We start from the raw sequence: 13,751 nt of genomic DNA, 5'->3' as shown, positions 1-13,751 counted from the left end.
CGGGATGCTGGCACATGTATTTAGCTTCATAGCAAATCTAATAGAGGCTATACTCCTTCTTTGACTTGTGCATGATACATTTTACTGAAAACGGAACCGATGTTGATCTCTCCATCTTTTTATTTTTTTATCAGCATAACTACGGGGAAGGATCTCATTACGAACACATGGCAAGCAGGGACCTGACTTCACACGACAATCTCTCACCACCGTTTGTAAATTCAAGATTACAGAGTAAGTTACAGCGATTGTTGGTTGTTCTGCTACTACTCAGTAACCTCGTACATGTTTGTGGTTATACCTCAGAATGTTGGCGGCCAGGCCATGATATAAATGCTAAATAACCAATCTGATATTGTGGTTTATACTGTACCAAGACAGTCAAATCAGGCATCAATGTATTATTAGTATGAATAAGGGGTCAAGTCCTGGGGAAAAAAGTGTGGGAACTCCCACCCAAGATCCACTCCCCCACCAAAAGAAAAAAAAATGATACACTCATATGCATAATTACTAAACCGCATGTTTTTTTTTTTTTTTCGATCCACTGTACGTTAGTAATCCTTTATGTTACTGGCCGCTTCCTGTATATGGATTCATCGGGTAGTGTGTGGGTATTCCGTCACTTCCATTGTGGCATCGAGGAAGTGACGGAATACCCGCACACTACCCGATGAATCCATATACAGGAAGCGGCCAGTAACAAAGGATTACTAAGGTTCGTTTGCCCCTGACAGTGACTCGAGCTGGGCATCACCGCTTAGTGAAGGATCGGCTCGGGCGGCTCGACTGCTCTCGGCTGCTCTAGTCCTGCAAAGGGAACTGCGTTCCTGCTGTGAAAAAAGTGCAGGAACTCCGTTCCCACGCGTTCCCGCAGGACTTGAGCCCTGGTATGAATGTAATCATTTATTAGTTGATAATGGATGATGTTGAAACACTTGCATCTTGGCTAGGCCTGAAGGAGGCACTAGGACAGTGCTACTGCTTTATAATCCTGCCGGAAATGTCTTGCAGAGCTTTTTTGTGCAGTATACCAGCCCAATACAGTCACTTTGATACATGCTCCAGTGATTTTTAATTTCATAAACAATTGCACCCAGATTATAAGATAGGGATTGTCAGTGAATACAATTGGTGCAAGGAATGAGCCAGTAGCTGAGTAATGGTCAGAGGGACATTTACAGGGGTCATAGTTAATAAATACTATTGTATATTTGCCACTATTCGCTTATTTTATTAAGTAGATTTTGTGTTCTGCTATATTGTATTAAATGTTACCATGTAATGTTCTGGCTCAGCCATTCTCAACTAGGGTACCATGGATCTCTATGGTTCCTCCAGATGTTGTCAGGGGTCAATTGAGCTGTGGCTAACTGTCCTCTTATCTGATAATGCCTGCATCTTTCCAGTGCCAATGCCTCCTGGCAGAACCAGCAGGATGGTACTAATGATCTTTTTAAGGGTGGCATTTTTCCCAATGACCCCCAAAGGACTAATTTGACCAGGGGTTCCCCCTGAGACCTGAACATAGTTTCAATATTGCCTCTGGGGTAAAATGGAAAGAAAGCCTGTTCTAGGTTATTGTGCCATCTTATTTATGTTTGATACTCTTCAGATTACTTTCAGGATGGGTGTTCCATCTTAAGGGAGCCTAGCTTTTCATCAGAGCTTATTGGGTCACCAGCTGTGAATTCTCCATATGTTAAAATGACAAATGCACTAGACTCTAGAGAATGCATGATTCCTATGCCCTCTAGTTGATTTTCCATAGAAACAGGGAAAAGCAACAGGATCATTTAAATGCCAGCCCTGCACACTACATGGGGCTCATGCACGGTGCAGCCCAAAAAAACAGACAATTGAGCTATTTTTCTCTGCCTGTGTTTTCAAGTTTAGAGCAAGAAACCCAACCCCCCCCCCCCCCTTCCAAAATCGAGTTCTTTTGAGCTTAAAAATGCCTGAACGCTCATAAATGCTCATAAACGTAAGATTGACGTTCTATGCGACAAACAATCCCTGTTCAATAAAACATGGTCCCCTTGACTTACCTACTTGCAGGTCAATAATTCATAGAGATATTTCTTAAGTCGACTGGTGGATGGATTATCCTCTTTCCATTTTCCTATCCTGTTTACTTCTTTTCTTTTACCTTCACTGTTCTTAGCCAAACTTGGCATCGCGGGTATGTAGCCCCTGTTTTGTATCCACCTTATTCTGGGCATATTTTGGAGAATTTAATTCCTCATATGGGATAGTTACAATGGTGATAGTTGCAAGTGCCTTAATTATTGCACAATTTGAGTAAGTAACATTATTGCCACTAATACTATTTCATCAGGATTAAGTTATAGCAATGCTGGGCTCCCAAGTCCACGATCTATTGTATGTAAATCTGCCTTATCGAGGGGTTAACTGGATGGTGAACCTCCTGTGTTTATATTACTAGAACACTCTAGCAGTATTATATACAAAGTTGATATCGTCCTTAAACTCCGTTTACCCACGTTAGAGGTCCCCACGGCAGTTCTTATTAAGGTCCTGTGGTCCTCATCAGTTTCTACCTAGCCTTGTGTTTACTTATGTTTCCCCGTTACATACTTGGAGCAGATGATGATTGTTCGCTGCTCCATTATATGATCTCTTTGTTTTGTTTTTATCTTACTTGTTTCCTAAAAAACAATAAAAACTATTGGAACAGAAAAAAGGAAAAAACAAAAACAAAAAAAAAACCTCCAAAAGTTTAAAATAGTTAATAAAATGTAACAATTTAATAACATTTTTATAAAATAATATAATAATAATAAAAATGTCCAGCTCTCTCGCTCTATTTATCTATCTATCTATATATATATTTATATATACTTTGGACCAGATCCACGTACATGCGCCTATCTTTAGGCGGGTGTAGCGTATATCTCAGAAACGCTACGCCGCCGTAACTTAGAAAGGCGAGTACTGTATTCACAAAGAAGTTACGCCTTTAGTTAGCGTAAGCCCACCTAATTCAAAAGAGGCTGGTTGGGGGGGGGTGTTCTATGCTAATTAATCATGCCCCTACGTATGTGACGATTTTTACGAACGGCGCATGCGCCGTCCGTGAAAGAATCCCAGTGCGCATGCTCCAAATTAAGCTGCAACTCGTCAATGCTTTAGACGTGAACGTAACTTACGCACAGCCCTATTCGCGAACGACTTATGCAAACGGCGTAAAACGTAAAAAATTAGACGGTGGCCCGACGTCCATACTTAACATTGTGTACGCCTCATATAGCAGGAAAAAAGCCTTACGTAAACGACGTAAAAAAATGTGCCGGGCGTACGTACGTTTGTGAATCAGCGTATCTATCTAATTTGCATATTCCTTGCGTAAATCTACTGAAGCGCCACCTAGCGGCCAGCGTAAATATGCAACTAAGATACGACGGCGTAAGAGGCTTACGCCAGTCGGATCTTAGCAAAATTCCGGCGTATCTTGTTTTCTGAATACAGAAAAAAGATACACCAGAGCATCCTAGAAGTTACGTGGCGTATCAATAGATACTCCAGCGTAACTTCTTTGTGGATCTGGCCCTTTGTCTTTGCCCGACCAACCCCTTCACCTGAAGGAATGAAGAGACACAGAGTCCTGTGTATAAACTCCAGTTGCTCTAGTTCAGGGTTTCTAAAGCATGGTTCCATGGAACCCTAGGGTTCCTCCAGAGGTTGCTACGGGTTCCTCCAACAATGAGCAACTTTTTCCTGTCAGAGACGTTTCCACTGACACCATTGATCTTTATAGCTATCTGTAAGAAGGGGAATTCTTCCCAATGACCACAAGTGTTATGCCGCATACACACCATCACTTTATGTGATGAAAAAAAACGACACTTTCTGTGAAGTAAAAAATGACGTTTTTGAAACTTCAATTTTCAAAGACGAAGTTGCCTACACACCATCGTTTTCTCACAATGATCTTGCAAAGTGAGGTTACGTTCCACCACGTTTTACCATTGAAGCTTGCTTTATAAGTAGCTTCTGGGCATGCGTGGATGAAAAAACGTCTTAGAAAACGACGTTTTTTGCTACACACGGTCAATTTCTGTGAAGTAAAAAGTGCACTTTTGAAAAACGACACATAAAATTGAAGCATGCTTCAATTTTTTTTGGTCGTTTTTTACAAGACATAAACGACGTTTTCCCACACACACGGTCAATTAAAGTGACGTTTTTAAAAACGTCATTTTTTTTCATCACATAAAGTGATGGTGTGTACGCGGCATTAGAAGCATTCTTCCCACTGACCATAACACTAATGTATCATAAGTTGTAGATATAGTCATTTTTAGCAGGGGTTCCCTGAGACCGGAAAGTTATTTCAAGGGTTCATCTGTGTTGAAAAGGTTGAGAAAGGCTGCTCTAGTTGAAGCATAATTCAACTAGAGCAACTAAAATCTCTCTCCCTCCCTCCTCCTGACAGGACTTTACTGGGGCCTGATGATTAGCTGCATGGGTACCTGGCATTTTATTGTGAAACGAAGGATGTTGCACATTGCTGGGAGTATCTGGCATTTCTCTTCTCTTCCATTGGCCAAATGGAGCATGGGGGTTGTAAAGAAGGTGGTGGGGGGTGCAACGTTAACTGAGCCTGCTTCTTTGCCCTGCATAGGCAGTGTGTTTAGCGATTTGACTACACTTACACTTTACATATCTAATCTGCTTTCCAGTTTAAACCATTCATTTCTGAGTGTTGTTTCACAATTATATATTTTTTCCAGCATTTTCTGTAGCATGTGTGTTGTTGAAAACGGCTTTTCTAATTTTTGCGACTTGGTGTCACCTCTAGATATTAGGTGTGTTGCTGTCGTGGTGTTGTGCGTTGGCGCTGAGACACCGCATTGTTACACCTGCTGAGCCAGGCAACATCTGTGCCATTCCAGGCTTTGCCTGTCAGCGGCAAACACATACGTTGCGGATAGCCCTACCTTTCTATCCAGCGTTTTCTCCTGTTACACGTGTACACAAATACAAACAAACCTGCTGAATGGGATAGGTGCTACTGTACAGCACAACACACCTAAAAATAGAACCATTATTTGTAATTAAGGAAATCAGGACTTTTAAATTGTTACGCGTTAACGAGGGCCTGGAAAATGAACCGAAAATGAGGTGATAATTTACCCGGAGTGCAATTTTTGTAGGTGTAAAAATTAACGCTTAGCGCTTAACGGTGTTAACGCTTCATTTCTTGCAGTCCCATGTATGGATTAGGCCCTTGGTCCTGATCACACTGCATTTATTAAGCTGGCAGTGACAGCTGTCTACTATGGGCATTCCCTTCACTTTTTAAAAGTTCCCCCTCACTTCCTGTTGCGTTTCTAAGACAGAAAACGAAGGCAAATCTCCCCAAAGTCACACAGGCAGCAAAAGGGGTTTTACCAAAGCTAAAGAAGAAACCCAGAGAAATGGCTTGAGGAGATCTAAATACAATGACGATCAGATCCCTGAAACAATAGGAAAAATATTTTTGGGGTTCCAGCATTATAAGGTAGGCATTCCCATTCATGTCTTTTGGGATACAGGGGTGGCACGGACAAAGCCACTGTGCTCCCAATATGACATCCATGTGGGTGCGGATGTGTGTCTCAAGCACAGACAGTGCTTCATAGGCCCCGTACACACGACCGAGTTTCTCGGCAGAATTCAGCCAGAAACTCGATCGGAGCCGTATTCTGCCGAGAAACCCGGCCGTGTGTACACTTTTGGCCGAGGAAGCAGACGAGGATCTCGTCGGGCCAAATAGAGAACATGTTCTCTATTTCCTCGTTGTTCAATGGGAAATTTCGGCTCGCCGAGATCCTCGGCAGCTTCACAAAGAACTCGACGAGCAAAACGATGTGTTTTGCCCATCGAGTTTCTCGGACGTGTGTACGGGGCCATAGAGACGGTCTTGCAGAGTGCAACTGAACTTTGTAAAGTGCAACATTTTTTGCCTTTAGTAAATCAACCCGATAGATAGATAGATAGATAGATAGATAGATAGATAGATAGATAGATAGATAGATAGATAGATAGATAGATAGATAGATATGACCAGTGCCGATCCTGACCTCCCTGGGGCCCTAAGCAAAAATGACATGTCACATTAATGTTGAGAAACAAGGTGGGGGGGGGGGAGGACATGTCACATTAAAGATTAAAGTTGAGAAGCGGGGGAGGGGGTGTTTTGCTGTCGGAAGTTACATCTTACATTAAAGTGAGAAGCGGGGGGTGCTGACTTCTTCTACCTCTTCTCCCATGCAGCCAGCGAGTTGAGAAGCAGGGTGAGGGGCCAAAAATTACCTCTAGTAATTTGGGGGGCCCTCCGCAGCTTTGAGGGGCCCTAAGCGGCTTGCATAGTGAGCCTATAGGGCGGATCGGCCCTGGATATGACACTTGGAACATGATTGTTGACTTTGAGCAGTGAGGATGCTTTTAGCTTTTATACTTGACCATATGCGTGTGTATATATATATATATATATATATATATATATATATATATATATATATAAAATGGCCTGTGGCTTTCTTTCAACAATGGCTTTCTTCTTGCCACTCTTCCATAAAGGGCAGATTTGTGGAGAGCACGAATAATAGTTGTCCTGTGGACAGATTCTCCCACCTGAGCTGTGGATCTCTGCAGTTCCTCCAAAGTTACCATGGTCCTCTTTTCTACTTCTCTGATTAATGGTCTCCTTGCCTGGCCTGTCAGTTTAGGTGGACGGCCATGTCTTGGTAGGTTTGCAGTTGTACTATACGCTTTCCATTTTCCGATGATGGATTGAACAGAGCTTTGTGAGATGTTAAATGCTTGCAATGTTTTTTTATAACCTACCCCTGCTTTAAACTTCTCCACAACTTTATCCTTGACCTGTCTGGTGTGTTCCTTGGCCTTCATGATGCTGTTTGTTCACTAAGGTTATCTGAGGGCTTCACAGAACAGCTGTATTTATACTGAGATTAAATTACACACAGGTGAACTCTATTTACTAATTTGGTCACTTCTGGAGGCAATTGGTTCCACTAGATTTTAGATAGGGGTGTCAGAGTAGAGGGGGCTGAATACAAATGCACGCCACACTTTTCAGATATTTATTTGTAAACAAAAAATATTGAAAACCGTTTATCATTTTCCTTCCACTTCACAATTATGTGCCACTTTGTGTTGGTCTATCGCATAAAATCCTAATAAAATACATTCACGTTTTTGGGTGTAACATAATAAGATGTGGAAAATGTCAAGGGGTATGAAAACTTTTTCAAGGCACTGTATGTATATATATATATATATATATATATATATATATATATATATATATACAGTAGATATATATGTTGTTATATATAATGGCATGCCATAAGGTTATTTATTTAGTATTACCCTACAGAAAATATCTTGCATAACTTAATTTGCATTACCAAAGCACATGAGCAGCCCGCATCAGTTTCTGTCTCAGTTTGGTGGTTCCTTAAAGAGCCTTGTGTTAGATCAGAGCAGCTTCTGTAAACCATTCAGGCATTACAGCACACAGTGGAAAACTGTTCTATGTAAATAAACTTGTCAGACAATTTTCAGGTCAGTTATCGTATTGCATATTTTTGGTTGATTAGGCCCTGATAGTGGCATGAGGCAAGATTACAGTTTTGTGTAAGGCAGCACCCTCTAGGGTAAGGTGACTGGGTTTGTCCAAGTTCCTGGGTCAAAAACTGTCTGAAAACGTCCCTAATTCTGTCTCTGGGTATATATTTTAAGCAACACAATTATTTTTAATTTTTGTTTACTACGAAAATTGAATTTTCTTTTGCACATTCTAAATATATATATATATATATATATATATATATATATATATATATATATATATATATATATATATATATATATATATATAGTGAGGGACTGGGTGGCAAGATTATGTCACCTAGGTTTCTCACAAGTGTGGTGAGGACCTCCAGGGCTGTAGAGAAAAACTTTCTGTTTTCTGAAAATCTTAATAAGTAAATTCTCTGGATCCTGAAACCCAGAGAATTTGTAGAGCTTTGGATGGGATAAAGCCACCATTTCTTTGAATCATATCTTAGGCCTCGTACACACGACGAGTTTCTCGGCAAAAACCAGCAAGAAACTTGCTGGGAGATATTTTTTTGCAGAGGAAACCGGTCGTGTGTACATTTTCGTTGAGGAAACTGTCGAGAAACTTGACGAGCAAAAAGAGAACATGTTCTCTATTTCCCTGACGGGAATGGAGAAAATTGGCTTGTCGAGTTTCTCGACGGCTTCACAAGGAACTCGACGAGCAAAACGATGTGTTTCGCCCGTCGAGTTCCTCGGTCGTGTGTACGAGGCTTTACCCCTGGTAGCCAGACCTTGTTTTTAGGCCCCGTACACACGTCCGAGAAACTCGACGGGCAAAACACATCGTTTTGCTCATCGAGTTCCTTGTGAAGCCGCCCAGGATCTCGGCGAGCCAAGTTTCCTCATTGACTAACGAGGAAATAGAGAACATGTTCTCTATTTGGCCCGACGAGTTCCTCGTCGGTTTCCTCGGCCAAAAGTGTACACACGACCGGGTTTCTCGGCAGAATACGGCTCCGATGGATTTTCTGGCTGAATTCTGCCGAGAAACTCGGTCGTGTGTACGGGGCCTCAGTCTCAGATGACCACAGGCCTTCATTTATGAGGAGCGATACAACAAACGCGGCTCCCTTTTCAGAGAGGAAAGCAAGATTGAATGAGCCCTGATAGTAAACTTCACTAAGTCCTTAACTTTTGCTCTGTAAAATATAAATTTTAATTATTTTGTTTGGTAAGTGCAAAGTAACCTGTTGATTCCGCCAGAAAACTTGTGCTCTCTACCTGGCTCCACTCTTACCAGCCAGAGGTCTTATTTGCTCTCTCTGTGGACTACAGAAAACTCTACCCCTGGCTCCTTCACACCTTTGGAGCTGTAGAGCTCTCTGGCCACTATGGCAACAGGCCTTCACTAAGATGTTTTAGATTGCAGACAAGCAAGTAACATTGACATATCAGATGTGTATTCTCTACGCCGATCTCCCAGAGGTCCCACCTCCTCAACAAAAACAAGCCCATACATTATTCAATGCTATCCAATGGGCCACAGCCCTAAATTGGCGGTCCCCTTCTGTGCCCTGGTCTCAGGTGCTCCATTGTATGGAGTCCATAAAATGAATGGAGAGGATACACCACACCAATATGGACTCCATGCATATCTTCAAAATGGGAATATTGGTCAGCCTACTTACCTCCACATGGGTCCACGAGAGTTCCCGTTCTTATATAGGTTGTTATACTTGTATAGTTCTACCAAACTCTGGTTCCAGTAACTCATATATGCGGATTTCTTTGGCTAGGAAATGATAATTATGATGCAAGAGCTTTTTTGGTGATATGATTTTTACTTCCGTTAATCACTTTATTTATTTTTCTTCTATTTTATTTGTGTCTAACAGAGAGATGTATTTTGACCATGTCTATTCTGCTTTTCGTATGTAATGGAAGATCTCCCTGAGCTCTTTCTTGTCTATATATTGGTACACTTCAATAAAAACTTTTGGTAAACAAAAAATACAACTCTACCCTTAGGCCTCGTACACATGATCGGATATTCCGCAGACAAAGCGTCAGACTTTTGTCCGAAGGGCGTGTGCCTGGATTTTGTCTTGCATACCAACGGCAAACAATTGTTGGCCAACAAACACGAACGTAGTGACATACTATACGTACTACGTGGTTTTTCAGCTCTTTAGCACCACCCTTTGGGCACCTTCTGCTAATGTTGTGTTTGTTGAGCATTGCTTCCGAGCATGCATACTTGCGCTTTGGACTTTTGTCTAGTAATGTCTCCCTGGTGTGAATTAGCTTGCTTTTTACAGTGATTACACCTTGACCGTGGCCCATGTGCTCCTTGGATCTTGGGAGTGGGACTTTTTGTATTCTTCTTTTTATAGAATTCCATGCCTTCAAAGGGAAAGTATAAAGTATTTTCATGAGCATATATTTTAAACCATTATTGCACTGCCTACTTTTTTTTATATATAAATGTGGAGATTTGTAGATTCCCTTTTAACCAGCAGGTCTTGTGCTCTGGCTTTTCCTATTAGTCTGCTGACACAGATGTTCCATTTCCGAATAAATGAGTTGATGTTAAATTGGGTAAATGCATCATGCGCTGGAAATCGGAAGACCAGTCCACCTACAGATTCTGGATGGCTGTCTCATCTCTGTAGTTTCACATTTCATATCTCTTATCATAGTATCACATGATGACTGATGTGGTGAGCAATCATCCAGGACCACTCTGTAAAAGGTCTGCAAATGCGTGTTATGGAATATAAAAAAGCACACTGTTGTATTACTTTATCATTACTTTAATCATACATAAAAAAGAAAATATAAGAAAGTTAGCCTCCATTTAAAAACTTAAAGGGGTGTTCCAGTCATTTTTAATGTTTGTTACACTTTTTGTAGCGGCTGGATTTAATAAACATACACTCACCTGCTCCATGTTCCAGCGACGCGCCGGCCGGGGCTCTGCTCCAACCCCCCCTCTCAGGCCGGCGTCTTTAGTCTAAGTGTGGGCACCCAGCCGTCACAGCTTTCAGCTTCATGGCCGGGCACCCACTGCGCATGCGCGAGCGGCGCTGCGCCATTCGATTGGACAGGTGATCGCCTGGGACCTGTCACTTGTCCCAGGCGATCGCCTACAGGGAGGGGCTGCCAAAAGGCAATATGACATATCGCCTTAGCAGCCCCTCGGCGGAAGGAGGCAGTGGGACAGGAAGTCCCACTCCTCCTGAAGCTCCCACTCCCCCCCCAAAAAAAATTACATGCCAAATGTGGCATGTAAGGGGGCGAGGAGTGGATTAAGCGGAAGTTCCACTTTTGGGTGGAACTCCGCTTTAAAGAGGAGCTCCAGTCTCCCCCCCAAAAAAATAAAGTCAGCAGCTACAAATACTGTAGCTGCTGTCTTTTAATAACGGGACACTTACCTGTCCCTGGATCCAGCACTGTCCTCACCCAAGACATTTTTTTTCGGCTTCGGGTGCAGGCGCCAGCATCTTCTCTATAGCAAACCGGCAGTGAAGTCTTGTGGCTTCACATCTAGCTTCCAACTGTGCATATGCAAGCTGCACTGTGCTTTGCGATTGGTCCCGCAGTCTTCTGGGAACTGTGATGTGTCCCAAAATGCTGCAGTGGAAGGGTAAGGGCTGAACTTCCTCTCAGATCACTGCAATGACCTGACCGGAAATAGGGGGGGGGGGAGCAGGTACCTGTCAAAATCCAGTAAAAAAAAAAAGGGGGAGCTCCACTTTAAAATATTGCTTAGCAGTAGTTAGCTTCAATCATTACCTCACCCTCCTGCTGTTAGTCATATGTGACTTCCGGGTTTCATGACAACCAGTGTCATTCAGCCCACTTCCTATGAGCCCAGAATGTCATGGATTCCATCACCTGGAAGTGCGTCATGATGCCATTCTAGGCTCAACGTGATTCAGTATGAAACAGCATTTGCATGAGAGGCCTCGTACACACCACCGAGAAACTCGACGGGCGAAACACATCGTTTTGCTCGTCGAGTTCCTTGTGAAGCCGTCGAGAAACTCGACAAGCCAATTTTCTCCATTCCCGTCAAGGAAATAGAGAACATGCTTTCTTTTTGGCTCGTCGAGTTTCTCGACAGTTTCCTCGACGAAAATGTACACACGACCGGTTTCCTCGGCAAAAGAATATATCCCAGCAAGTTTCTTGCTGGTTTTTGCCAAGAAACTCGGTCGTGTGTACGAGACCTCATTGGTACAGGAGAAAGGACCATCCAACACCGGAGAGAAGAACTGAACCCAGAGCACCATATAACTGAAAGAAATAAAGCCAGGAAAAAACAGGGAAGTTTAAAAAATCAGTGGTGGATGGGGTGCGAGGTAAGTTTGTGCCCAGCCTGAACTTGGGCTGGAGGCCCACCGCCCACCCTTCCTTCTCATCTAGGGATCCCCTGCTGAGTGATCACAGAATGGAAATGAACGTGTCATCCAAGTCTGCTCTGATTTTTCCTCCATAACAAGATGGGTGGCCAAATGTAAGTGGACGTGCATCCGCCTATATCTGTCCACATCTGGTCAGGTAAGTAAAACGAACCTGGAAGCAAACTTTTTTTTGTTCAGTCCAACAAACCTGAACTGACCAAGATGGTGACAGATGTAGGCAGAGGTGGGTTTGCTTATTTTTTAGCCACCCATAGTGATACATTGCAGTCTGGTTTGAAGCCATGTAGTCATGGGTCAAAAATAGATTGCCAGAATTCTCTTGTGAAAGGGGCCTTAGGCCTCGTACACACGACAGAGTTTCTCGGCAAAAAACAGCCAGAAACTGGCTGTTTTTTTTTGCAGAGGAAACCGGTCGTGTGTACACTTTTCGACGAGGAAACTGTTGAGGATCTCGTCGAGCCAAAAAGAGAGCATGTCTTCTTTTTCCTCTACGGCAATGGAGAAATTTGGCTCACCGAGATCCTCGACAGCCTAACAAGGAACTCGACGAGCAAAACGATGTGTTTCGCCCGTCGAGTTTCTCGGTCGTGTGTACGAGGCTTCAGAGCGGAACTAAAGCCAAGGAAGCTGCCATTTGACCTCTGTTTGATCTTCAACTGCCATGGTGCTGCACATGTGATCAGTTATGACATCGGCCATTTGATAGTTTGACAGTTTGGTTGAGAGCACAAGCAAGTGTGACAGTTACATTCCCGGCATTCCAGGAATGTAACTGTTTTTTGAAACGCCATCTGTCAAAGTCGGAAGCGACGAAACGCGTCAGAGCGTGGCGTTATCACATCATTTGGTGAATCTTTAATAGGATATAGGGTGCACTTACGCCTTGTTTTTGATCACCTAGCACACCACCCCTGTTTCTTTATTTTAAGCTCCTGCCTGGGGCTACTCACCATAAATTTTATAGCGCTGTTTTATCATTTGAACCACGGTTCTATGTTTATTTGATACTTTGTTTAATATCTTCAGTGGGTTTGACCCAATTTTAAAATAGCTGCTCTTGGGATATTTTATCAATTTTAATCACTATTGATAATTCCATCACATCTTTTTCACATCTCTTTCTTCACTTGGGATCAGTTGATACATTGATCTTTGGCGCCGGAAGTGCATTTATGTTCCCTTTTGTCTGGTTTATGCACCTCAAATTCATTGTTTTTTGAAACCGTTAAATTAATGTGTTTAGTTCCACTTTAAGGTTCCCGGGCAGAATCTTGTACATCACTGTGCTCATGACCAGCTCTACAGCTAGAATCATTGCTTTATTGCTCTATAAACTAGATTTAACCTAAAATGTATAGCCATTTATCTAACTTTACAAAGCTGTTTTAAAGTTGCTTGCTGCCATCAGTAAAATAGATAGGAACATAAGCTTATATAAAACAGTTCTTTAAAGTGTCCCTATCATTTCTGCATGTCGGACCATGAAAGAGAAAAATTTCCTATACTCGTCAGTCATTCCACGTCTCCTACCTTCCCTATGTATCAATGCTGCAGCCTCCGACAAAGCATTTTATACTACCAGGACTGTTATGTATGTTATTGATTTAGATATTACAAGTGAAACATGAAAAAACAGAGGTGTATCTAGTGAAAGTGACACCTATTTTAGCACTATAACTGCACCCCTGTCAAAACATTTGAAACCCATCTTTCAGATAACCTTAACAAAAG

At 42.4% G+C, this 13,751-nt stretch overlaps 1 protein-coding gene across 12 annotated transcripts in view; it reads left to right on the top strand.

The window, feature by feature from the left end:
• Positions 1-13,751, top strand: part of TCF4 (transcription factor 4) — a 627,840-nt gene that overhangs the window by 188,635 nt on the left and 425,454 nt on the right. For all 12 annotated transcript variants that reach the window (XM_040337356.1, XM_040337391.1, XM_040337364.1 and 9 more), the window contains one exon: positions 135-234. In XM_040337356.1, coding sequence (XP_040193290.1) covers positions 135-234 — 100 coding nt within the window. The remainder of the gene's footprint in view (positions 1-134; positions 235-13,751) is intronic.

The sequence above is a fragment of the Rana temporaria genome, chromosome 1, assembly GCF_905171775.1.
Source record: "Rana temporaria chromosome 1, aRanTem1.1, whole genome shotgun sequence".
Lineage (NCBI taxonomy): Eukaryota > Metazoa > Chordata > Amphibia > Anura > Ranidae > Rana > Rana temporaria.
This window is presented reverse-complemented; position numbering and strand designations above follow the sequence as displayed.